The 26,330-nt window shown below is 50.0% G+C and overlaps 3 protein-coding genes and 1 long non-coding RNA gene across 6 annotated transcripts in view; 3 read left to right on the top strand and 1 right to left on the bottom strand.

Annotated features, from left to right (window-relative positions):
- Window positions 1-15,742, top strand: part of LOC310697648 — a 272,049-nt gene extending 256,307 nt beyond the window's left edge. Inside the window, exon 2 of the long non-coding RNA XR_014521135.1 lies at window positions 14,987-15,742. This is a non-coding gene — a long non-coding RNA (uncharacterized lncRNA). The remainder of the gene's footprint in view (window positions 1-14,986) is intronic.
- MADCAM1 (mucosal vascular addressin cell adhesion molecule 1) lies at window positions 5,562-15,742 on the top strand. The gene is made up of 5 exons (XM_083483952.1): window positions 5,562-6,259; window positions 8,286-8,552; window positions 10,321-10,635; window positions 11,852-12,565; window positions 13,656-15,742. Exons 1-5 carry the CDS (start codon window positions 6,208-6,210, stop codon window positions 13,760-13,762), a joined length of 1,455 nt encoding a protein of 484 aa, XP_083340078.1. The 5' UTR covers window positions 5,562-6,207; the 3' UTR covers window positions 13,763-15,742.
- Window positions 15,743-16,926: 1,184 nt separating this feature from the next.
- On the bottom strand, window positions 16,927-20,999 carry LOC310697492 (uncharacterized protein). Of its 3 annotated transcripts, none has more exons than XM_083484197.1 (2): window positions 20,967-20,999; window positions 16,927-18,186 (listed from the first exon to the last, which is right to left on the bottom strand). In XM_083484197.1, the coding sequence occupies exon 2, from the start codon at window positions 18,171-18,173 to the stop codon at window positions 17,457-17,459; it is 717 nt and encodes a 238-aa protein (XP_083340323.1). In that variant the 5' UTR covers window positions 18,174-18,186; window positions 20,967-20,999; the 3' UTR covers window positions 16,927-17,456. The 3 variants fall into 3 exon arrangements, with proteins under 3 accessions (XP_083340323.1, XP_083340322.1, XP_083340321.1); XM_083484196.1 differs by lacking the exon at window positions 20,967-20,999 and adding an exon at window positions 20,361-20,920 and having other exon boundaries at window positions 16,927-18,175; XM_083484195.1 differs by lacking the exon at window positions 20,967-20,999 and adding an exon at window positions 20,365-20,919.
- On the top strand, window positions 20,977-24,377 carry TPGS1 (tubulin polyglutamylase complex subunit 1). Its single transcript, XM_083484140.1, has 2 exons — window positions 20,977-21,389; window positions 23,561-24,377. Exons 1-2 carry the CDS (start codon window positions 21,034-21,036, stop codon window positions 24,090-24,092), a joined length of 888 nt encoding a protein of 295 aa, XP_083340266.1. The 5' UTR covers window positions 20,977-21,033; the 3' UTR covers window positions 24,093-24,377.
- Window positions 24,378-26,330: the final 1,953 nt, after the last annotated feature.

Below are 26,330 nucleotides of genomic sequence, written 5' to 3'. Positions count from 1 at the left end.
CAGTACAACATTAAATATTAAAAACTTCCCTAAACAGGGCTGCCTTCAGATGTCTTTTAAAGAGAAGATAACTACTTATTTCCTTCACATCTGAAGGGAGGGCGTTCCACATGGCGGGTGCCACTACCAAGAAGGCCCTCTGCCTGGTTCCCTGTAACTTGGCTTCTCGCAGGTAGGGAACCGCCAGAAGGCCCTTGGAGCTGGACCTCAGTGTCTGGGCTGAACGATGGGGGTGGAGACGCTCCTTCAGGGATACAGGACCGAGGCCGTTTAGGGCTTTCATGGTCAGCACCAATACTTTGAATTGTGCTCAGAAACGTCCTGGGAGCCAATGCAGATCTCTCAGGACCGGTGTTATGTGGTCTCGGCGGTCACTCCCAGTCCCCAGTCTAGCTGCCGCATTCTGGATTAGTTGTAGTTTCTGGGTCACCTTTGAAGGCAGCCCCACGTAGAGCGCATTGCAGTAGTCCAAGCGGGAGATAACTAGAGCATGCACCACTCTGGCAAGACAGTCCGCAGGCAGGGAGGGTCTCATCCTGCGTACCAGATGGAACTGCCCTGGACACAGAATTGACCTGCGCCTCCATGGACAGCTGTGAGTCCAAAATGACTCCCAGGCTGCGCACCTGGTCCTTCAGGGGCACAGTGACCCCATTCAGGACCAGGGAGTTTTTTCCCCCAAAGATGCTGATCTTTAGGCCCTTCAGAAATTGCTGGCCATCCTTGCCTAAAACATTGACCATACTGGGGGAACTGTGGAGAGTTGGGGTGCGGCCTCTACAGAGCCACAGCTTCCCTTGTCCTTGGCAGAAGTTTTATTTTATTTTATTTCTTTTGGGAGGACAGTTCTACTTAGAAGTCGTTCCAAGGCTGGCCGCGGCCAAGCCAATGGCGGGAAGGAACTCCTTTCCCAGGAAGACCAACTTTCCCATAAACAAGAGGCAGTATTCCTGCAGCCAAGGCGAGGTATCTTGCGGAAATAAAACTGCATTAATGAGCGCCGTCGACCTTACCTCCTCCGATCTTCTTATGCCATTTCCCAATTTCTCGTCTTTCGCGAACTTTAGGCTTTCTTCACTGCTAGAGCATCTCTTTTGCATGCAGAAGATTGCGGGGGCAGTTTTTTATGTCCTGTTTCCTAGTTCGCTCCACACCCATTGGCAACTTTTTTTAAAAAGGAAATGTTGTGCAAAAGCCAGTCTGCCTGTTCCTGCCTTGCTTTTGCACCCAATTTTACATTGTCCTGATTATTATTATTATTATTATTATTATTATTATTATTATTATTACTGCAGCAACTTACTCCACCGATATGAAGCAATTTTACACATTATTTTAATAGTAATAATAATAGTAATAATAATAATAATAATAATAATAATAATAATAATAATAATAATAATAATAATATTTTATGACCTATATCCCAGACATTTGGCCGGGTCTCCCCAACCACTCTGTGCTGCTCCCAACAGAACATTAAAAACACAGTAAAACATCAAACATTACAAACTTCCTTAAACAGGGCTGCCTTCAGATGTCTTCTAGAAAGTTGTTTATTGTCGCCTGGGAGGAGCCACCACCGAGAAGGCCCTCTCGAGACAGACAGGTGCCAACAACGAACTCTGAGCAGGACTAACATTGCATGCTTTATTATCTATTTACTTATTTTTGTAATATGCACACTGCTTGATGGCAAGAAGGAAAACCTCAAAGTGGTTTAGAAGAATGAAACGACCAATAGAATTTTTAATCTTTTGTTGGAAGCCGCCCAGAGTGGCTGGGGAAACCCAGCCAGATGGGCGGGGTATAAATACCGTATTTTTCGATCCATAAGGCGCACTTTTTTCCTCCCTCCTGAAAAGTAAGGGGAAATGTCTGTGCGTCTTATGGAGCGAATACGTGGTCCCTGGAGCCGAATTGCCCAGGGGCAAAAAGCAGATCATGTGGTTTTTTTTGTTTTTTTGAAAAAGGGAAGAGGGTTTGAAACAAAGCTGCTGATTGGTAAGCAATCGGGAGGGACATAAGGGACGCGATAAAGGAGGCTGCCTGGGAGTGGGGAGGTAAAGACAGCGAACTTGCAAGGAGAGGAGACAGGAAGACTAAAGCAATGAGGAGAGAAATTAGAAGAAAAGGAGGAGCAAAAAACTGCTACAGCTAAGGAAAAGACACTAAGGCAAACAAGAAGGAAGGGAGTGTTGAAAGGAAGCAGCTGATCAGCAAGCGATCAGGAGGGAGATAAGGGAGGCTAGCGATAAAGGAGGCTGCCTGGGAGGGGGGAGGTAAAAGCCCATGGATCCTCAAGAATTTTGCATTGGGTCACCCCAAATTCACCATCAGATCACATAGCATGTCCATGGCTACAGTCTGCACCAAAAAACCCACGCACCCACTGTTGCATGGGGCCGCAATGGCACAAAAACGCGGTTACAAAGCACGGATCCACATGGATCCTCAGGATTTTTGCATTGGGCTACCCCAAACTCACCGTCAAACCACGTCTATGGCCACAGCATGAACCACAAAAATCATACATCCGCTGTTTCGTTCAGAATATTTGTTTTCTTGTTTTCCTTCTCTAAAAACTAGGTGCGTCTTATGGTCAGGTGCGTCGAAAAATATGGTAATAAATTGTTGTTGTTTCCATGGGTGTAATTTTTTGGACATTGGTCTGCAGAGGCAGCAAAGCTGCTCCTCCATGGGGCTGTCCCAGTTTCCTTCACAGTCCCCGCAGCCTTGGACTCCTTTGAAACAGCAAACCTTGGAAGGAAAAGGGTGAGGCCAGTATCAAACATAGCTGGACGGATTTCTGTTTGTCTACGAGCTGACCTTTTCATTATTTTGACAAGTCTTTTGGAGTGAAAACACAGAGATTAGAAACTGGCAAGGCCTCCTCTGATTCCACGGTTTTTCAGGGGAAACGAGAAGGAAGCTTACGAATTTCGTTGGAAACGCGATTTCAATATGTGACACTGAGGCGGGTTTTCCTACCACGCAAGTGTCCGTTCCACCAAAGGCCAGAGGGTAGCGTAAGGCCAAAGGATTTCTGCATCTGTGAAACTTTCCCAATTCCCCATGCCAATTTCATCGGACACCTCTCCCCCCCCCCCACTCCTGTTAAGGTACACCAGATACATTACCTTGCCGACAAAGGTCCGTATAGTTAAAGCCATGGTTTTCCCAGTAGTGATGTATGGAAGTGAGAGCTGGACCATAAAGAAGGCTGATCGCCAAAGAATGGATGCTTTTGAATTCTGGTGCTGGAGGAGACTCTTGAGAGTCCCATGGACTGCAAGAAGAACAAACCTCTCCATTCTGAAGGAAATCAGCCCTGAGTGCTCACTGGAAGGATAGATCCTGAAGCTGAGGCTCCAAGACTTTGGCCACCTCATGAGAAGAGAAGACTCCCTGGAAAAGACCCTGAAGTTGGGAAAGATGGGGGGCACAAGGAGAAGGGGACGACAGAGGACGAGATGGTGGGACAGTGTTCTTGAAGCTACGAACATGAGTTTGACCAAGCTGCGGGAGGCAGTGGAAGACAGGAGTGCCTGGCGTGCTCTGGTCCAGGGGGTCACGAAGAGTCGGACACAACTAAACGACTAAACAAGTGTTGTGTTGGGGGTGAAATGAGGAACAGGACTAGCAGGGGTGCAAATATTGCAAAAGGGAAAAAAGGAGTCTTCCACGCTCAAAACGATTACCGCCAGACCCATGGCGGCATTGTCGTCGTTTTGTTTATTTCTGATATTTGTGCCCTCCAACATTTTTCTGATGAAAATAGGGACGTCCCATTCCATCCATAACGACAATTTTGCTCTTTATACATCTTATTGACTTGCCCCAGCCACTCTGGGCAGCTTCCAGGACCAGTATCTGGGGTTGGCTGTGGGGGGCAGGTACCGTATTTTTTGCTCTATAAGACTCACTTTTTCCTTCCTAAAAAGCAAGGGGAAATGCGTGTGCGTCTTATGGAGCGAATGCAGGCCACGCAGCTATCCCAGAAGCCAGAACAGCAAGAGGGATTGCTGCTTTCACTGCGCAGCGATCCCTCTTGCTCTTCTGGCTTCTGGGATTCAGAATATTTTTTTTCTTGTTTTCCTCCTCCAAAAACTAGGTGCATCTTATGGTCTGGTGCGTCATATAGAGCGAAAATTGCGGTATCTTGTGCGCTAGCTAGAAAAGCATGTCAGAAGTGGGGAAGTGTGAGGTCTGGGAAGACTTCTCACCTGCAAACCTTTGCTTGGCTCCACGCTCATTGCAGATCCCTCTGCCTGCTTTTCAGAGCGCGTAGAATTTTAGTGCTTTACTTTTTTTGCTGGTTGTTTTTGCTATACTTTGGAAAGCTCTGAGAGCTGAATTCTTGCGCATTCTGGAACAAGGTGGTACGAACTTTGTTTGGCACAGAACAGGGGAAAGCCACTTAGGAAACTCCCTTAAGGCAGTTTATTTTTTCTCCAGGTATTCTATATATTTTTTCAGTCTTCTTTGTATAATAAAAGGTAAAGGGACCCCTGACCATTAGGTCCAGTCGTGGCCAACTCTGGGGTTGAGGCGCTCATCTCACTTTATTGGCAGAGGGAGCCGGCGTACAGCTTCCGGGTCATGTGGCCAGCAGGACTAAGCCGCTTCTGGCGAACCAGAGCAGCGCATGGAAACGCCGTTTGCCTTCCCGCCAGAGCGGTACCTATTTATCTACTTGCACTTTGACGTGCTTTCAAACTGCTAGGTGGGCAGGAGCAGGGACCGAGCAACGGGAGCTCACCCCGTCGTGGGGGTTTGAACCGCCGACCTTCTGATCGGCAAGCCCTAGGCTCCGTGATTTAACCCACAGCGCCACCCGCATCCCTCTACATTGTATAGCTCTCCGTAAAAATTAACAACTGCCCATATTATCAAAGGACAATACTACCTTATTAAGTTTGCCTACTTCAGCCTTTGAGGTCCAGCAAGCAATCCAACAGCAATGACAAACCTAGACAGCACCTTAAAAAATAGAGACATCACCTTGCCAACAAACGTGCGTATAGTTAAAGCTCTGGTTTTCCCAGTAGTGATGTATGGAAGTGAGAGCTGGACCATAAAGAAGGCTGATCGCCAAAGAATGGATGCTTTTGAATTCTGGTGCTGGAGGAGACTCTTGAGAGTCCCATGGACTGCAAGGAGATCAAACCTCTCCATTCGGAAGGAAATCAGCCCTGAGTGCTCAATGGAAGGACAGATCCTGAAGCTGAGGCTCCAAGACTTTGGACACCTCATGAGAAGAGAAGACTCCCTGGAAAAGACCCTGATGTTGGGAAAGATGGAGGGCACAAGGAGAAGGGGACGACGGAGGACGAGATGGTGGGACAGTGTTCTCAAAGCTACCAGCATGAGTTTGACCAAACTGTGGGAGGCAGTGGAAGACAGGAGTGCCTGGCGTGCTCTGGTCCAGGGGGTCACCAAGAGGCGGACATGACTAAACAATTAAATAACATCAACAATAACAACAGAGGGGGCTGCCCTGCACAAATCGCTGCTCTGGAGCTAGCCCAGATCATGGACTCTGACAGAAACACGACAAACAAACTCTTTATTTTATTTTAAGGGATGGTAATCCTGCTGTGCATTCGGCTTGGGAGAAAATTAGTGTTCCAAACTTCTGAATCTGAGCGACGCAGCGCCATTAGTCAGGCTGGTTTCTCGGTGACCACATATCATGCAGAGATCCAGCAGGAAGGCTCCTTCGTTCAGGGTCGCAGTGGGATTCCCCTGAACGGCTTTGATGTGGGAAACGGCTTTTTTCGCAGTTTATTGGAACACCTCCAATAAACAGAACGGGATTCGTCCGCTGATAAGCAAAGTTGAAGAGTTAATTGCTCCTCTTCATTCTTTGATTAAAAGGGGGAGGGAAAGTATTTCTGGAAAAAAAGGCTAAATCCAGGATTCTAACATCACTCGGATTATGGGAAGAGGCAGGCTGTGAGGGGTGGGTGGATATTGTTTTTTGACGCCCCCCCTCGACACAGGGGTGGGCGGAGACACCCACCTTGGATTTAAGAGGTGCTGGTGTCATTGAATTTCAGGCAGACTTGGAAACTGCACCAGGGCGAGAGTGCCGTGAGGAAGGAAGGAAGGAACTACTTTAATTAATTTGGAACGAGACAGGCTGCTGCTGCTGGACTAAGTCCGTGTAGCTGTAGGTAGAGCTATAACTCAATTGCAAAGAACATGGCAACCTTCAACTTGGGACTGCTGTTCGTATTCGTTAGGCTTGGCTGGGGTAAGTCGGATTTTTACCCAGGATTAAACTGGAATTGAATTTACAAATAAGAAAATGTACGATAAGGAAAGTTATGTCATATGATTCGGACCGTGACATGGTCTTTTGAAACACTGATATTGGAAACTGCTACATATACCGTATTTTCCGCTCTGTAAGACGCACCAGACCACAAGACGCACCTAGTTTTTGGAGGAGGAAAACAAGAAAAAAAATATTCTGAGTCTCAGAAGCCAGAACAGCAAGAGGGATTGCTGCGCAGTGAAAGCAGCAATCCCTCTTGCTGTTCTGGCTTCTGGGATAGCTGCGCAGCCTGCATTCGCTCCATAAGACGCACACACATTTCCCCTTACTTTTTAGGAGGGGAAAAGGGAGTCTTATAGAGCAAAAAATACGGTAATTACTAAGAAATTCAGATGGAAGAGATTCGAGGAAGTCAAATACTATGTTTATGAAGATGGATTAATTTTAATTAATTAAGTGATAATATGCTGGGTGTATCTTTTTTCTTTTTTCTCTTTTTCTTTGTTTTTATTACTGTTAATCTTTTTTTTTTTACTGTTTATCTACTGAAAATAATAAATATTATTTGAAGGGGGGGAAATGTAATTTTTTAAAAAGAGAGAAAAATAAATAAATGCTATTCCCTCTGCCTTCCACGTCCTTCCCCTAATAATACCCCACGCATCTGGCGTTATTGTAATTTATTATTACAATAATAAAAAGGAAATTTTCCCAAGACCGTCCCAACCAGAAAAAAATTGCAATGTTTTCCATCTCGACAAAATGCCATTTGCAAAAGGAAAATGTGCATTGTTTGTTTTGTTTCCCCCCATTATTATTTTTTTAAAAAGAAGATTTCTTGCACTACTAAACAGATTTCGTTGGCTGCTTTCCTCCACATCTCACCCAAGGAAGTCGGCTCCGGGGCCTTTTAATGGAACGAGGCTGCCCAGGGGTGTTGTAGTGGCAGTGAAAGGACAAGGCGAAAAGGCGAAAAATCGCTGAAAGGATGCGAAATTCGCTTTGGGCGGGGGGAAGGAATACAAAAATCTTGGGGCGTCTTACAGAACCGACTGCCACTAGATGTGTGGGCCATAATAATAATAATACAGTGGTGCCCTGCAAGACGAATGCCTCGCAAGACGGAAAACCCGCTAGACGAAAGGGTTTTCCGTTTTGGAGGTGCTTCGCAAAACGAATCTCCTATGGGCTTGCTTCGCAAGACGACAATGTCTTGCGAGTTCCTGCGGGGTTTTTTTCCCCTTCCCCCCCTTTTTCTAAGCCGCTAAGCCGCTTATCAGCTGATCCGATAAGCCGATAAGCCGCTAAAAGCCGCTAATAGCGCTAATCCGCTAATCCGTCAATGGGCTTGCTTCGCAAGACGAAAAAACCGCTAGACGAAGAGAATCACAGAACGGATTATTTTCGTCTTGCGAGGCACCACTGTAATTATTATTATTATTATTATTATTATTATTATTATTATTATTATTATACCCCGCCCTCCCCGGCCAGAGCCGGGCTCAGGGCAGCTAACACCAGTAAAATTACAGTAAAAACATAATAGGTGGGTGGGGAGGGGACCAATTTAAAATACAGTTTCAAATGTAATTTCAAATGCAGCCTCATTTTAAAAGTAGCCCATAGATCAAAACCGTAAGGGGAGGGAAACATAAGGGTCAGACTGAGCCCAAACCAAAGGCCAGGCGGAACAGCTCTGTCTTGCAGACCCTGCGGAAAGCTGTCAAGTCCCGCAGGGCCCTAGTCTCTTGTGATAAAGCATTCCACCAAGTCGGGGCCAGTACTGAAAAGGCCCTGGCCCTAGTTGAGACCACAAGATGTTAACATGTCACCCCTTCAGAAATGGCTTCGAAATTGCCCTTGCAACGCCTTTTAAATCTAAGGCACTTCTAATTAAAAAAGCTGGCTTTTTAAAATATAAATGTTTTTTAAAAAGTTTCATATTGACCCCATCCATGCCACCCTCAACACTGACCTCTCTTCCCCCTCTGTGCCATGCCAGGTCTTCCCAGTTCCGTCCTGACCGTCCACCCTCGGAAGGCACTGGTGGAACTGGGAGGCTCCGTCCGGCTGACCTGCTCCACGGACTGCCCCGGCGGCAAGGTCCAGTGGGAAGGCCTGGACATCGAGCAGGGCGAAGTCTTCTCCAACAAGACTCACAGCGTCCTGACCATCGCCAAAGCCACTGTCAGCATGGAAGGCGCCAAGTTCTGTACAGGGCAGTGCAGGGGGAATTCCGGACAGAAGAAGGTGGATCTGCAGGTGTACTGTAAGTGCAGAGGTGGAGGCGAAGGGGGCGGCCGGGGGAACCTTCTACATGCCAAGCGCCCGCTCCGCCCCTGAGGTCGCAGCTGCCTGCAAAAGGGGCCTCATGTGGTGTCAAGGACGCCTGCTTTCATGCAGAAGGTGTTGCAAATCGAGGTGCAAACTGGGCTCACTCAGAAGGGTTTAAGGCAGCTGGTCTAGGAATCTGGACCTCTCCGCCCCGTCCTTTGGCATTAGGCTGATAGGTGTCAATCAGAATCTGCCAACCATAGCTGTCAACCGTCCCTTATTTGGCGGGACACTCCCTTATCCCAGCGCCGTGTCCCGCTGCTGTCCCTTATTGATGATGTCCCTTGAATTTCCCGGGTTTCATGCTCACCCGGCTCGGGAGGGAAGCAGCGGCTCGGGGTCCTCCGCCGCGAGAGAGAGCATGCGCACGAGCTGCCGTGTCTCCGTCTCTCCCTTTTCCGCCTCGGGGCGCGTCGTGAGGAGACGGGTGGCGGCGGGCAGGCAGGCAGCCCCTCTCTTGCGAGACTTCCACCGCGCTGCCAGGGGAAGCCGGAGGCGGCGGCGGTGGCTGAGGAGGTGGCCTGAGGGAGGAGGAAGAGAAGGGGATGGGGATGGGGAGGGACGCAGAAGGGCGCCCCTTCAGCGGCTGCCGCGGTGCCGCAACCGCCTCATGCTGGGCTCGCGTGCGGCATGGGCAAGAGTCAGTCTCTCTCTCTCTCCCTCCCTCCCTCCCTCTCTCTCGGGCAAGGAAGGGCCGATGGAACTCCTCGCGCCAGGAGGACGGCAGCCCCAACGTGCTGCTTAGCATCCCCTCCAACCAGTGCAGATCTTAATGTAGTGATTCCCCCCTCTACACCCCTTTCATAACTATATTTTTATAAATCATTTGTCCATCCGTAGTTCAAATTTTTACTACAAGTTTTCTGTCAATCCTACCAATGTATGTACCGTATTTTTTGCTCTATAACACGCACCAGACCATAACACGCACGTAGTTTTTAGAGGAGGAAAACAAGAAAAAAATATTCTAAAAGAAATAGTGGATATATGATTTTTGTGGTTCATGCTGTAGCCACAGACATGTGATCTGACAGTTTGGAGTAGCCCAATGCAAAAATCCTGAGGATCCATGTGGATCCATGCTTTGTAACCACGGAGGAGGGAAGGAAGGGGAACCATGGATCCTCTGCTCACGACTGCAGCAGATCCCCCCCCCCCCGCCACCCGCAGGCATTTGCTCCATAACACGCACAGACATTTCCCCTTACTTTCTAGGGGGAAAAAAGTGAGTGTTGTGGTGCAAAAAATACGGTAACTCTTTACAATAGCTTTTCAACTAAATTATAAACTTTCCCCATTCTTTATTAAAGAGGTCCTCTTCCTGGTTTCCAATTCTGCCTGTAAGCCTGCCTGTAAACAAACACATGAAACAAACATAAATCATAACCTTATTAACAATTACACCAATTAACATTGTTAAGTGACTTCCTCGCTTCCCCTTGGTTGAATGTCAATGCAAATCCTTTTAACGGTTCTCACAAAATTTAACTTGGAACGTTAACATCCTTAGATCTTTCCATTTTGAAATTAAGCATATTAATTCATCACTTAACTTATATAAAATCCTAAGCCAATTAAGTAAACTGTTTCCAATTGATTTAGCTTGACATATTTAACTAAGTAATCATTAAATTTAGATTATTATTATTATTATTATTATTATTATTATTATTATTATTAATGCCCCACGGGCTGTTTTCCAGCTTTCTCCGATGCCTTGCAACTGGACTCTGAGCCAAAGATTATGAGGACTGGGCAGCCCACTCGTCTCGTCTGCTCCTTGAGCAAGGTGTACCCTCCGGGCTCCCTGACGCTGACCTGGTTCCGGGGAGAGGAGAGGCTGGAGGCTACGAAGGTGGAAGACGACATGGTGGATTTTGAGCAGCAGCTGATGTTTTATAGCTCCGTCCTTGAGGTCCCGGCGGCCGCAGAGGGAGCAACCTACAAGTGCGAAGCTACTCTGGAGGTCGAGACGGACACCTTCCGCCAATCCAGGGTGGCCGTCGTGAACCCCCAAAGTAAGTTTTGACCGCGTGTGAAACCCACATGGAGGAGACCCAAGCCTAAGAGCAATGCTCCCCTCCCTGCCTTCACGCCTATTAAGCCCCTGATTGCTTTAAGGTAAAGGTAAAGGGACCCCTGACCATTAGGTCCAGTCGTGACCGACTCTGGGGTTGCGGCGCTCATCTCACTTTATTGGCCAAGGGAGCCGGCATACAGCTTCCGGGTCATGTGGCCAGCAGCACTAAGCCGCTTCTGGCGAACCAGAGCAGCGCACGGAAACGCTGTTTACCTTCCCGCCAGAGTGGTACCTATTTATCTACTTGCGCTGCCGTGCTTTCGAACTGCTAGGTTGGCAGGAGCTGGGACAGAGCGACAGGAGCTCGGTCCATCGCGGGGATTCGAACTGCCGACCTTCTGATCGGCAAGTCCTAGGCTCTGTGGTTTAACCCACAGCGCCACCTGCGTCCCTGATTTCTTTATCCTCCCTGAATTTGTCCCATCAGATTGAGGTTAAATCCTGACAAGACAGAAGTACTGTTTTGGGGGGACAGGGGGCAGGCAGGTGTGGAGGACTCCCTGGTCCTGAATGGGGTCACTGTGCCCCTGAAGGACCAGGTGCGCAGCCTGGGGGTCATTTTGGACTCACAGCTGTCCATGGAGGCGCAGGTCAATTCTGTGTCCAGGGCAGCTGTCTACCAGCTCCATCTGGTACGCAGGATGAGACCCTCCCTGCCCGCAGACTGTCTCGCCAGAGTGATGCATGCTCTGGTTATCTTCCGCTTGGATTGCTGTCATGTGCTCTATGTGGGGCTACCTTTGAAGGTGACCCGGAAACTGCAACTAATCCAGAACGCGGCAGCTAGACTGGGGACTGGGAGTGGCCGCCGGGACCACATAACACTGGTCCTGAAAGACCTCCATTTGCTCCCAGTATGTTTCCGGGCACAACTCAAAGTGTTGGGGCTGACCTTGAAAACCCTAAACGGCCTCAAAGGCCCAGTATCCCTGAAGGAGCGTCTCCACCCCCATCATCCAGCACGGACACTGGTGGCACCCGCCCCGTGGAACGCACTTCCATCAGATGTCAAGGAAAGAAACAACTATCTGACTTTTAGAAGACATCTGAAGGCAGCCCTGTTTAGGGAAGCTAAACTCTAGTTGATTAATCTGCCAGTGAAAATCTTGTGAATGCCTTTTTTTAAAAAAGATGCAAAAACTTTTGGTTCGCAGCCACACAGGTGCCCAGCGCTACAGAGGAGGCCACCTTTGCTCTCGTGACGGAAAGAACGAGCCGCGTGGCTACTCAGGAGTCGGCCGTCACCGAGCCGCCAGCGACCACCCAGGGCCTTCCCCTTCTCTCCACCGGGCCCCCGACCACAACGTCGACCGCTTCTCCCACCCCAGAACCCCTTCCGGAAACAAGTAGCCCTTCCCCAACGAGGAATCCTGTTGCGGCGGTGCAGACGAGCTCTCAGAATTCTGGGACCGGGGCCAACACTGTGCCGGTCCCTGTCTTGACGTTGACGGAGATGCCAGCGACTTCGCAACCCCCTCGCTTGACAGATGAACCACCTACCACTACGTCCGTCCCTGCCACGTCCAGCAGCCTCGCCACGCTTGCGGCTGAAAAGCCACACAGCACCTCCACCACCACGGACCCCTCTAGAGACCACTGCCGCCCCGTCATCACCCCTGTCCCCACCCAAGGCAGCACGGGGGGCACCCTGCGGATCACATGCCACGCAGCCAACTGCGGAGAAGACGTCCCGGTCCGGTGGGTGGAGACGCCCGTGGCTAAGTCCCGGTACCGCCAGGAAGAAGGCGAGGGCCGGTCCACCCTGGTTGTGGAGAGTGTCTCCCTGGAGCATCAAGGGGTCTACCGGTGTGTCGTGATAGCCAGCCAGCCCCGGATAGCCAGTTTGACCATCTCCATCGTGCCTAACGGTGAGTAGACAGGGGCTCCTTTTCCCTTCTTCAGCAGTGCCTCAAATCTGGAGGCAGGCCTCCTCAGGTTTTCTAGGTCGTTTCATTCTGGCCTCTGCAAAAGCCCTGCTGTCCGTCGCAGGACAACCGCCCATCGTCACCTAGGGGGTCCTCCCCCTCTTGGCCTTTTGAATCCCTAGGGTCTCTGTGTTGTTGTTGTTTAGTCGTTTAGTCATGTTCGCCTCTTGGTGAACCCCTGGACCAGAGCACGCCAGGCACTCCTGTCTTCCACTGCCTGCCGCAGTTTGGTCAAACTCAAGCTGGCACCTTCGAGAACACTGTCCCACCATCTCGTCCTCCATCGTCCCCTTCTCCTTGTGCCCTCCATCTTTCCCAACATCAGGGTCTTTTCCAGGGAGTCTTCTCTTCTCATGAGGTGGCCAAAGTCTTGGAACCTCAGCTTCAGGATCTGTCCTTCCTTGTGGGGGGGCGGACTATTTTTTTTGGGGGGGGGATGAGCAAATTCCTATGCCCCACAAATAACCCAGAGATGCATTTTAAATAAAAGGACACATTCTATTCATGTAAAAACATGCTGATTCCTGGACCGTCCGCGGGCCGGATTGAGAAGGCGATTGGGCCAGATCTGGCCCACGGACCTTAGTTTGCCTACCCCTGAGTTAGACCATCCCTCGTGGGAGATGCGTGGCAGACTTTCTGGCATAGATTGCTACAGTGGTACCTCGGGTTACATACACTTCAGGTTACATACGCTTCAGGTTACAGACTCCACTAACCCAGAAATAGTGCTTCAAGTTAAGAACTTTGCTTCAGGATGAGAATAGAAATCGTTCTCCGGCAGCAGCAGGAGGCCCCATTAGCTAAAGTGGTGCTTCAGGTTAAGAACAGTTTCAGGTTAAGAACGGACCTCCGGAACGAATTAAGTACTTAACCCGAGGTACCACTGAATTTCTAAAGTGGAGGGGGGTGTTGGGGGGAGTTATTGCCTCAGCACCAGGTTCCCCATAGATTGCGCCAGGCTTCTTGCGGTTATGGGAACCGCGGAATTGTACCGCTCACGCTGTCCCCCTTTCTGTGTGTCTCTCTCCAGCGATGTTCAGCACAGAAACCGCCGTCGCCATCGGAAGCACCGGCTCGCTCCTAGGGGTTGTCATCACTGGTTACGTGGCCCGTCGCTTGTGGCGGCAGCGCAGCTAGGATCCGGCGGCTCTACCGACACCCACCAGTTCCAGTGCTGTTCTCTCTGCAGCACTTACCGTGTTTTCCCCCTGAATTTTTCTGGGGCGCCTCTCCCGCCAGCTGCTGCTACTAGAGGGAACCCGCAGGACGACTCGAGAGGTTTCTTTCCACGCTTCCTGGGGTCACAGAGAAGAGGCAAGTCCAGCAGAGGCCCCCTACTACCCCAGCGGAGGGCGGTCGACTCTCCCCACCCACCAATCCATAGCTGTCAACTTACAGATTTGAAAATACGGGACCAGCAGCCTCAAAAATAAGGGATCAGCAGCCAAAATAAGGGATTTTGAAAGCACAGGTATGTTCAACTTCTGAGCCCCTCCGAGCCAAAGGCAGAAAGCCCAGCCAGCAGCCAAATGAAGCCTCAAGCGGTGGTTCCCACAGCACAGCAACCCGGCAAGGGGGACGCAGCAAGGAAAACCACCGTCACCTCTCCGCTGGGAAGCGCTGAGCAAAGGCGAGTCCCCAGGCAACGCGGCCGATTTGATCGGAAAAGGCATGCAAGCTCCACCCCCCCGTCGTTCTTAGACTCCTTATTGGGTGAGCAACACAGCCAAGCAACACAGCTGGAGCCTCCCTCCTCCCTGGCCGGTAGGGAGGGAGGGAGAGGAGCTGCTTCCTTTGAAACCTGGGAAATTTAAGGGACATCATCAGTAAGGGACAGCAGCGGGACATGGCGCTGGGATAAGGGACTTTCCCGCAAAATAAGGGACAGTTGACAGCTATGCACCAATCGACAGGAACAACTTCTGCCAAGACTGAAACCATACGCCGGAATCCTAAGGGGTTTAGGTCATCCGAGCCTAGCTGTCCGGTCAAACGCTGGTCCCTCCTTGACATTTTTTGAGGCCAAGACCCTAAGCACAGGTTGCTTCTGACCGCACTTGAAATTCAGTGAGTTTTGAGTTGGTCAGGGTAGCGGGCAGGAGGCAAACAGATGCCCCAAAGTTTTGAACACGAAGCGAGACTGGATAGAAACTATCCCTAGAGGTGTGGGCCCAACATCTCCTCCATTTCTCCCTCTTTCACAATTCTTGGACTCGAGACTTCAATAGCTGGGTTTGCTGGCTGGCCAACAGACCCCCAAGCACAAATCAAACCAGGTATTTCTTCGTGGACTTTAAATTCTCAGGGACGCAGGTGGCGCTGTGGGTTAAACCACAGAGCCTAGGACTTGCCGATCAGAAGGTCGGCGGTTCGAATCCCCGCAATGACGGGGTGAGCTCCCGTTGCTCGGTCCCTGCTCCTGCCCACCTAGCAGTTTGAAAGCACGTCAAAGTGCAAGTAGATAAATAGGTACCGCTCCGGCAGGAAGGGAAACGGTGTTTCCGTGCGCTGCTCTGGTTCGCCAGAAGCGGCTTAGTCCTGCTGGCCACATGACCTGGAAGCTGTATGCCGGCTCCCTCGGCCAATAAAGCGAGATGAGCGCCACAACCCCAGAGTCGGACAAGAGTGGACCTAACGGTCAGGGGTCCCTTTACCTTTTTTTAATTGTGGCGATGACTACAGCCTTAGGCAGCCAAGCATCACAGAATCGTAGAATTGGGACACCTGTGACACGGGAATCTTTTGCTCAATGCGGGACTCGAATCCACAACCCCGTGATTAAGAGTTTCCTTCTCTACTGACTGAGTTATCCCCCAAGGCTCTTCTGGTCTTTTTTATGGAGGGCAGATGTGTCAATTTGCTAGTGATGGAACCTCCACAGTCAGGGGAAGTCTCTCTGGGCTTAAAACAGCAGAGGAAGGGGGCATCGCCTGTGGACAGGGAAGGTGCCAGGCAAATCATTGCTCCCATCAAGGAGTTCATCCAGTAATGCCTTTGTCAACGGCAGCCAAATCCCTAAATAGATCGCTTTGTATATAAGCCCTATCTATTGTACATACAATTGTTGTTTTCTGTACAGATTACCACTGCTGTAATTAAACGGGGTTCTTTTCCACATCATGTCTGCTTTGTGTGATCTTAACGAACCTTAAACCTAAAGCAGCCCCATTTATCGTGGGAAGACTGCTTAGAGGACAGCTTCTTCTATTTCAGCCTTTCTCAACCTGTGGGTCCCCAGATGTTGTTGGACTACAACTCCCATCATCCCTGAGCTCTGGCCTTGCTAGCTAGGGGTGATGGGAGTTGTAGTTCAACAACATCTGGGGACCCACAGCTTGAGAAAGGCTGTTCTATTTCATGGGTAGGCAAACTAAGGCCCGGGGGCTGGATCCGGCTCAATCGACTTCTCAATCTGGCCCGCAGACGGTCCGGGAATCAGCGTGTTTTCACATGAGTAGAATGTGTCCTTTTATTTAAAATGCATCTCTGGGTTATTTGTGGGGCCTGTTTGGTGTTTATACATGAGTAGAATGTGTGCTTTTATTTAAACTGCATCTCTGTTTAAATAAAACACTTTCCAAAATATAGTCCGGCCCCCCACAAGGTGTGAGGGACAGTGGAAAGGCCCCCTGCTGAAAAAGTTTGCTGACCCCTGTAAATCTATTTTTTAGAGGAGGGGGGCTGCACTCAGTGACAGAACCCCTGCTTTGCATCCAGAAGGGTCCAGCTCCAATCCTTGGTCCCTCCAGTTAATAGGATCAGGGAGGAGATAGAAGGGGCAGGTGATGGATCTGAAAGACCAGGCACTGCCAATCAGTGCTGGCTAAACCACAGAGCCTAGGACTTGCCGATCAGAAGGTCGGCGGTTCGAATCCCTGTGACGGGGTGAGCTCCCGTTGCTTGGTCCCAGCTCCTGCCAACCTAGCAGTTCGAAAGCACGTCCAAGTGCAAGTAGATAAATAGGTACCACTCCGGCGGGAAGGTAAATGGCGTTTCGGTGCGCTGCTCTGGTTCACCAGAAGCGGCTTAGTCATGCTGGCCACATGACCCAGAAGCTGTACGCCGGCTCCCTCGGCCAATAAAGCAAGATGAGCGCCGCAACCCGAGTCAGCCACGACTGGACCTAACGGTCAGGGGTCCCTTTATCTTTAATTTAACATGGGGATTAGCAGCTAATAAAGTTTGGGTTCTCTTTTGTTTGGGGGGTTCCATCTTGTTCCACCTTGTGGCAGGTGGGAGTCCTGTCGCGACAGTCTTCAATAAAGACCAAGCCTACTGGCTGCTGTTTTATGATAATAATAATAATTTATTATTTATACCCCGCCCATCTGGCTGAGTCTCCCCAGCCACTCTGGGCGGCTTCCAATCAAGTGTTAAAAACAATACAGCATTAAATATTAAAAACTTTCCTAAACAGGGCTGCCTTCAGATGTCTTTTAAAGAGAAGATAACTGCTTATTTCCTTCACATCTGGTGGGAGGGCGTTCCACAGGGAGGGCGCCACCACCGAGAAGGCCCTCTGTCTGGTTCCCTGTAACCTCACTTCTCGCAGGGAGGGAACTGCCAGAAGGCCCTCGGAGCTGGACCTCAGTGTCCGGGCTGAATGATGGGGGTGGAGACGCTCCTTCAGGTATACAGGACCGAGGCTGTTTAGGGCTTTCAAGGTCAGCACCAACACTTTGAATTGTGCTCGGAAACGTACTGGGAGCCAATGCAGGTCTCTCAGGACCGGTGTTATGTGGTCCCGGCAGCCGCTCCCAGTCCCCAGTCTAGCTGCCGTTTTGCTCTGGTATTCCTGGCTGGCGTCCTTCCTTTTTGTCCAAGGGAGCCCTCAGATTTCTCCGTTAACAGTGTGCACGTTCCGCATGTGCTTCAAAAGGTTGGACTTGTGGTTGAAGGCCTTGGAGCACTGCTCGCAGCCGAAGGCCGGCTGGGCCTGGTGGGTGCGCCGGTGCTGCAGGAAGGTGGAGCGGTGGGTGAAGGCCTTGGCGCACTCGCCGCAGCGGTGCGGCCGCTCGCCCGTGTGCACCCGCTCGTGCTCCTTGACCGAGGCCTCCCACTTGAAGCGCCGGGCGCAGTGGGCGCAGGCGAACGGCTTCTCCTGCGTGTGGATGCGCAGGTGCTTCACCAGGCAGGAGGTGCGCTTGAAGCGCTTGGCGCACAGGTGGCAGGGGAAGGGAGCCTCGTCCGAGTGCACCTTGCCGTGCTTCTCCAGGTCGGCCCGCAGCTTGAAGCGCTTCCCGCAGGTCCGGCAGCGGAAAGGCCGCTTGGCCGAGTGCACTAGGCGGTGTTTGATGAGGTCAGCACAGCGGGTGAAGGTCTTGGCGCAGCGCTTGCATTGGTAGGGGCGTTCGCCCGTGTGGATGCGCTGATGCTCGCGGAAGTTCGTTAGGTACTTGATGTCCTTCTCGCAGACGGCGCAGCGGAAGACGTCCACGTCGGCGGGAGGGGAGGGGGCCAGGGGGCGCCTCGGCTTGCCCGGCCGGACCGCCACCTTCTTCCTCTTCTTCCGGGGGCGGGTTTTTGGAGGGGTGCGCCCGGCATCCATGACTTCCAGGCACCTGGTGAAGATGGAGCACAGGATCTATAGGGGTGTTGGGGTAGATTTATTTACAGTGGTGCCTTGCAAGACGAAATTAATCCGTTCCGCGAGTCTCTTCGTCTTGCGGTTTTTTCGTCTTGCGAAGCACGGCTATTAGCGGCTTAGCGGCTATTAGCGGCTTTAAGAAAAAGGAAACAAACTGGCAAGAACTTGCAAGACATTTCATCTTGCGAAGCAAGCCCATAGGGAAATTCATCTTGCGGAACGACTCAAAAAACGGAAAACTCTTTCGTCTTGCCCGTTTTTTGTCTTGCGAGGCATTCGTCTTGCGGGGCACCACTGTATTCATTTCATAAAATGCATACACTGATTTATTGGAAAAGGAAAAGAAAGATTACTGGGAAATGATACTACAGTGGTACCGCGAGTTACAGACGCTTCAGGTTACGGACTCCGCTAACCCAGAAATAGTACCTCGGATTAAGAACTTTGCTTCAGGATGAGAACAGAGACTGTGCTCCGGCAGCGCGGCAGCTGCTGGAGGCCCCATTAGCTAAAGTGGTTCTTCAGGTTAAGAACAGTTTCAGGTTAAGAACGGACCTCCAGAACGAATGAAGTACTTAATAGTAGATTGATTTATTCATTTCATAAAAGGCATACACTGATTTATTGGAAAAGGAAAAGAAAGATTACTGGGAAATGATACTAGATTCAAGTAGGTAGCTGTGCTGGTCTGCTGTCATGGGTAAGCAAACTAAGACCCGGGGGCCGGATCTGGCCCAATTGCCTTCTAAATCCGGCCCCGGAGCGGTCTGGGAATCAGCATGTTTTTACATGAGTAGAATGTGTCCTTTTGATTCAAATGCATCTCTGGGTTATTTGTGGGGCATAGGAATTTGTTCATTTCCCCCAAAAAAATATAGTCTCCCCCCCCCCCGCAAGGTCTGAGGGACAGGGGACCGGCCCCCTGCTGAAAACGTTTGCTGACCCCTGGCAGTCAAAATAAATTAAAACAATTCTTTAAAAAGATAGTTAAAAAGACCTAAAAACTCCCTTAAAAGAATCAAGTCTTCAAAAAGTAATAACAAAGTATTTAAAAGAATCCTTCCAAAAGAATTTAAAAATTATAATGTAGAACCTTAGAGACCAACTGAGTCGTTTTAGGTACTGAGTCGAAGACGAACGCCTCGCGAGACGAAAAACTGGCAAAACGAATGGTTTTTTCGTTTTCGAGTTGCCTCGCAAGACGAATTTCCCTATGGGCTTGCTTCGCAAAACGAAGCTTGCCCCGCAAGCTCCGGGGACAGCGGGAAGCGCAGCGCGTCTTCCCCGCTGTCCCCGGACCTCTTTTGAAGCAAGGGGCGGCGGGGAGAAGCGATCTTCTCCCCGCAGCCCCTTGCTTCAAAAGAGGGGACAGAGCGGCGCTTCCCCTCTGTCCCCGGACGGTCTCCATAGGAACGCATTGATTGATTTTCAATGCATTCCTATGGGAAACCATGCTTCGCAAGACGAAAAACTCGCAAGAAGAAAAAAACTTGCGGAACGAATTAATTTCGTCTTGCGAGGCACCACTGTATAAGCTTTTGTGTTTGGTACAGGCTTCCGAATGGAGTGTGTTGTTTGTGTCTGTGTGTACCCCAGGCGTTCTACTTTTAGTGCCACTTCTTGATTTAATCCTCCCAACCCAAACTTTGCAGTTTTGACTCTTTATTTCTCTCTCCCTTTCGATTGTGGATGGAGGGAAGGAAACAGAAGCAAACATATAAATAAACACAGGCACGTGCACCCAAGAGACAGAGATGCTTGCGGTTTCTCTGCCCCCACATCCTCCTGCATGCTGGTTTTGCAACCAGGCTGAAATTTTAAATAAATTCGGGGGGGGGGGTAAAAAACACCACCACACAGACTGATTAGCAACCCGCGCCCTTATTGATAAATAAACAAATACCATGCAGTCACTCCTGAGCACTGCAAAGCCCTTAATAGCTTTAAATTGTATTTTAATCAACTTGTTTTTATTATTGGTTGTTAGCCGCCCTGAGCCTGGAATTGGCTGGGGAGGGCGGGGTATAAATAAAAATTTATTATTATTATTAATATTATTATTAAAGCCCTCAATAGCTTTGCAATGCTATTAACCCCCCACCAAAAAAAAAAAACCCATGCAATCTCACTTTATGCAAACCCGGCCACTTACTGAGCTCCAGCAAGAGGAGGCTGGGGATCAAATTGCCAACGGAAGCAGATAAAACTCCCCCAAGTCGCAGCTCAGCCGGTACACTAGAAGAGACGGGAAACAAAACCAGCCCTTTCTGGCATATTAAGGGTAAAGTCACGTTGCCCATACTAAAGATGGCTGCCTGCGCCTCACACCCGCCCAAACAGCACGCCTTGTTCGCCCCGCGAGTTGGCGCAGAGCTCTGATTGGCTGCTGCTCCAACTCTCGCGACACTTCCTCTATCCTGCAGTTTCGACGGAAATGGACTGCCATAGAGCAGGAAGGGATAGACTGGGCATGGGACACACACACACACACACACACTCGAATAACTATGATTTTTAAAAATATAATAATACTGGATATCTATCATAGATATGTTGACGCAAAGCAGCGCTGCCTTATGCCTTAGCAACTTCATGGTAGAGCGCGGCCTATACTTCCGGTAATGATGGAGGGCGACGCTCTAGCCATTTCCCTCTTCATGGTGGAAGCTGGGTTAAAAGCAAGAATGGCGGCCGCCTCGGCGTCTTCTCTTTTGATTGGCTGCCCGTCGCAAGAGCGCGAGGCGCGGCCCTCACCCAAAATGGCCGGCGCGCGGCCCTCACTCAAGATGGCGGCCGTCGCTAAGCGGCGCCCTCAGACAAAATGGCGGCCAGCGAGAAGCGGCGCTCGGCGGCGGCGGCGGCCGGCGGGAGCGACCCGGCCCGGCCGTCCCTTCCCTCGAACGGCGCCCCGTCGGAGAGCGAGGCGGAGTTCCTCCTGCAGGCCGGCGTGAGCGACATGGTCCGCGAGGCCCTGCTGAAGGTGCTGGAGGCGCGGCCTGAGGAGCCCGTCGGCTTCCTGGCCGGCTACTTCGAGAGGCTGGCGCAGGGCGGCCCTGAGGAGGCGGAGGCGGGAGAGGCCTTGTCGGCGGCCGACGGCGGCGGGGAGCCCCGGGGGCTGCTGCGGGGGCGCCTCGGGCGGGCCTTGTGGTACCTGGGCCTGGCTCACCACTCCCACAGGTGCGGCAGGTGGGAAGGAAGGCCGGGGCGGGGAAAACTACAGCGCCCAGAATGCACCGCGGCAAGATTCGGGGCTCTTTCGCTGTGCTTTAGCGCGCGGGGCCTCCTGGGACATGAAGTCTTTCCCCCTTACCGTTTTTTCAGAGGAGAAGTGAATAATTGTTAGCTGCCCTGAGCCCGGCTTCCGGGATATAAATAAAAAATTATTATTATTATTAAGAATTATTATTATTAAGAATTATTATTATTATTAATTATTATTATTATTAATTATTATTTATTATTAAGTATTATTATTATTTATTATTAAGTATTATTATTATTATTATTATTTATTATTATTATTTAGAGTGAACGCTTTAATTTTTTCAATTTTTTCAAATTGGTTTTCGCAACATTATAAACAAACAAACACATAAAACAAACATAATTCATAGCCTTCTTGAAAATTACACTTATTAACATTGTTAGGTAACTTCCTCGCTTCCCCTTGGTTGAATTTCATTGCACGTCCTTTTAACGGTTTTCCAAATCACAGTTCTTGTAAAATTTAACGTAAACATTAACATCCTTAGATCTTCACATTATGAAATTAAGCATATTAATTCATCCCTTAACATAAATAAAAACCTACGCCAATTAAGTGTCTGCAAGCTGTTTTCAGCTAATTTAACTTAACCTATTTAACTAAGTAATCATTAAATTTAATCCACTCTTCCTGATACTCCTCCTCCTCCTGGTCGCGGACTCTTCTGGTTAGGTCGGCTAGCTCTGAAAAATCCACCATCTTCATCTGCCATTCTTCTACGACCCCCACCACCACCACCGTTTTTCAGAGGAGAAGCGAATTAGGAAGAAAGAATGCTTTTAAAATGAATTATTTTTTAAAGAAACAAGTTCTTTTACAGGCTGCTGTACAATTCCCCTCGTTCCATGCAGCGCTTTTTATATATTGGGTTCAGTTGAGGGGGTGCATTCGTTTGTTTATTTGTTGATATTTCCTTTTCATTGCATTTATTTTTCTAAAAAATAATAATTCTGTTACTTCCTCCATGAACCACGTGTTTTGCGGCTGCTCGCCCTCTGTATTTTACCGTCGCAACAACCATGCCAGGTAGGACAGCGAGAGGTCAGGCGGCCCGGTGAGCTTTGTGGCGGGATTCGAACCCAGGATGGCACCCGGGTCGCTCTTAGCTGCTGCATGGCTTTCCATGGTCATATGACGGAAACTGGGCTGCTTCACCCTTTCGCTTCGAAACAGCACTGCCTAGTGGTTAGCGCGATACTCAGGGAAACGGAGGTTAATAAAATCCCTTGCCTTGGGTCAGCCGCTGTCTCTCAGCCTTACCTACCTTGAAGCACATAAGCTACTGACTCGATACAGCTCTCTCCACAGGGACATAACCGTTTTTCGAGTGGGATTTTTTGAAATTGACCCTCAAGTACAGCCGAAGGTAGGATATTCAATCTCGTGAAAGTGCGTCTGTATTTTGGAATTGCTAAATTCAGCAAACGGGGTGCCTGAGTGTCAAAATGACTAGGTGGGAAATAATCATGTTGTTGTTGTCGTTTAGTCGTGTCCAAATCTTCATGACCCCCTGGACCAGAGCATGCCAGGCCCTCCTGTCTTCCACTGCCTCCCGCAGTTTGGTCAAACTCATGTTGATAGCTTCGAGAACACTGTCCCACCATCTCGTCCTCTGTCGTCCCCTTCTCCTTGCGCCCTCCATCTTTCCCAACATCAGGGTCTTTTCCAGGGAGTCTTCTCTTCTCATGAGGTGGCCAAAGTATTGGAGCCTCAGCTTCAGGATCTGTCCTCCCAGTGAGCACTCAGGGCTGATTTCCTTCCGAATGGAGAGGTTTGATCTTCTTGCAGTCCATGGGACTCTCAAGAGTCTCCTCCAGCACCAGAATTCAAAAGCATCAATTCTTCGGCGATCATCCTTCTTGATGGTCCAGCTCTCACTTCCATACATCACTACTGGGAAAACCATAGCTTGAACTATACGGACCTTTGCTGGCAAGGTGATGTCTCTGCTTTTTAGTCAAAATGACTAGGTGGGAATTAATCATACCAAGGACAAAATTTCCTTACCGTAGCCAAATTATTCTCTCGCTCGATATCACTTAGGGCTCTGTCTAGTTAAATTGTTTTATGTTCCTTCCTGTAGGATGGCCTTTAACAACAACGTCAGTGTGGCCTATGATTCCCTGTCCGCTGCCGGCAGGCGCAAGAAGCCAGGAGTCAGCGGGAAGCTCTACAGCGAGCTGCTGAGCCTGATGTGCCAAGACAAGGGCACGCCAGAAGACATCGCTCTGCCCCTGCTGAGCAAGGTCTCCTGCCGAGACCACGAGGCGGTGCCCTTTGACATCTTCCGCTACGGCGTCCTCACCTGCCTGGTCCTCCTCGAATTCCTGGCCAAGGCAGACTTGCTTTTCAACGCACTCGGCGGTGGCTCGGGGGCGGCGGACAAACGAGTCTGTGCGGCGGTCCTTGGGACCCTGGAAGATGCCCTTTGCCCCGCCGAGGTCGCGGCCCCCATCCGCTTCCTGGAGGCCGGGTCCAAGCTTGGGCCGGATTGCTTGGCTTTGGCCATGGACAAAGCGCTGGCCGAGCGGAAGCCCAGCATGGCCATGAAGAAAGAGGAGTTCCTCCAGAGAGCCTCGTCCATCTTCGTGGCGAGAGTGAAACCCGTCGAATGAGCTTTTAAGAGGGGTAGGTGGGTTTCTGTGTGTGTGTGCTTCATCTGATCACCAACCTGGCTGTTCATCTAGGATGGAGAGACAATGCCTACGTCTTGTTTTGGGCCGGCGATGGAGAGAGATCGAAACGGAGCAACGGTGGACCGGCTTCGCTTTCTGGGGTTCAGTAGAGCTGCATGACTGATGTCCAAAACTGCTGCTCTTTGTTGAGTAAATCTCATGTCAAACACTGGATAGGTTTGAAGGATGATGGAGATATTTAAATTGGGTTATTTATATTGCAAATTGTCTCAGATTTCTTTCTTTCCTCTTCTTTCATTACACCACACAAGTCATTGCACCAGTCCACACATTTTCTGGGTGTGCCCAGAATGTGGTCCCGGCTGCCCACCTTCCCCAGTCAGATTTTGGAAATTCTTTTACTGTGCTTTTTTTGCTCTCAATGCTGAACTGTGTTGTAAGGTCAGCTGTGTCCCGCGCTTAGACTTTTTAGATTTATTATTTCAGAATATAATACAGTGGTACAGAATGCAATCTGCGCTTGCGTGGGTCATGATTCTCCGCTTCTGCACATGCGTGTGACGTCATTTTGAGCGTCTGCACATGTGCGAGCAGCGAAACCCAGAAGCAACCCTTTCCACTACTTCCAGGTTTCCACGGGACGCAACCTGAAAATATTTAACCTGAAGCAAATGTAACGAGGTATGACTATATCGCTTGTTTAAAATAAACCACAAAAAACTCAAAAGTGGTTTTTGAAAGGAATTAAAACAATACAATTTTCAACAAAAAGGAAAAAATAAACAGCTTAGAATTTAAAACATTCAAAAAATTAAAATCGGGAATAAACTAAAAGCAGGTTAGAACACATTTCAGCATTCTAGATATATGGACGGGATTGTCTTAACAAAAGTGTTTTTAGCCAACACCGGAAATAGTGCAGTGAAGGTGCCTGCGATCAACAGGCAGGGTATTTCAAAGTGTAGGTGCTGTCATGCTTTTTTTACAAATGCACTTTGGAACTCCCTGGCTACTGATGTCACGTAGGTACCTTCACTGCACTCTTTTCGGCACCTGCCTGGTGCTCAGGCCTGTTTCCAGGGTACATCTCCACACACTCTTTGCCTGACTCGGATGTACAGTGATACCTCGGGTTAAGTACTTACCGTATTTTTCGCCCTATAGGACGCACTTTTTCCCCTTCAAAAATGAAGGGGAAATGTTGTGTGCGTCCTATGGGGCGAATGCAGGCTTTCGCTGAAGCCTGGAGAGCGAGAGTGATCGGTGCACACCGACCCCTCTTGCTCTCCTGGCTTCAGGAAGCTATCCGCAAGCCTTGGGAGCCCGCGGGAGTTCCCGCCGGGCTCCCAAGGCTTGCGGACAGCAGCCTGCAGCCCGAAACCTGGGGAGCACAGCGGAGAGCGCCCCAGGCTTTGGGCAGCTCTCCGCAACCCTCGGGAGCCGGGCTCCCACAGCTTGCGGGGAGCTGCCTGTTCTGGGGTCAGGGGAAGCTCGGGCTTCCCCAGCCCCACGCCTGGGGGGGATTTTTTCTTTATCCCCCCCCAAAAAAAACTAGGTGCGCCCTATGGGGCGAAAAATACAGTAATTCGTTCCGGAGGTCCGTTCTTAACCTAAAACTGTTCTTAACCTGAAGCACCACTTTAGCTAATGGGGCCTCCTGCTGCTGCCACGCCGCCAGAGCACGATTTCTGTTCTTATCCTGAAGCAAAGTTCTTAACCTGAAGCACTATTTCTGGGTTAGCGGAGTCTGTAACCTGAAGCATATGTAACCTGAAGCGTATGTAACCCGAGGTACCACTGTATCTTTGAACTGAGAGAATGTCACTCGCTTGCCTGATGAGGGAATGTCTTTGTGCCTCTGCAGAAACCTCTTGATTTTTGCATAGCTGGGATAAGCAAAGGTAATTGTAGCGCAGGGGTCGGCCGGTTCACGGTCCTGCAGACGCCGCGGTGGGTCGGAGTGCACAGGCACGCATGCGCAAACTCTATTTCCGGCGCTCCTTTTGGCGCGGAGGAGGCGTGCGCTGCTTCCCATTGGCCGCAGGAACTTCCAGAGGTTAAACTTACGCCTTTCCAGCCCCGGGAGGAGCGTTCGTGTGACACACCTACTACACACTGCAGCCGACACACTAACATGTCGCGACACACGGTTTGGAAAGCTCTGGTATAGACAAAAAATACCTTTAAGGTTAGCCAGATGCCTTTTATCCTGGTAAG

The sequence above is a fragment of the Podarcis liolepis genome (genome assembly GCF_965112155.1).
Source record: "Podarcis liolepis genome assembly, chromosome: 18".
Classification (NCBI taxonomy): domain Eukaryota; kingdom Metazoa; phylum Chordata; class Lepidosauria; order Squamata; family Lacertidae; genus Podarcis; species Podarcis liolepis.
This window is presented reverse-complemented; position numbering and strand designations above follow the sequence as displayed.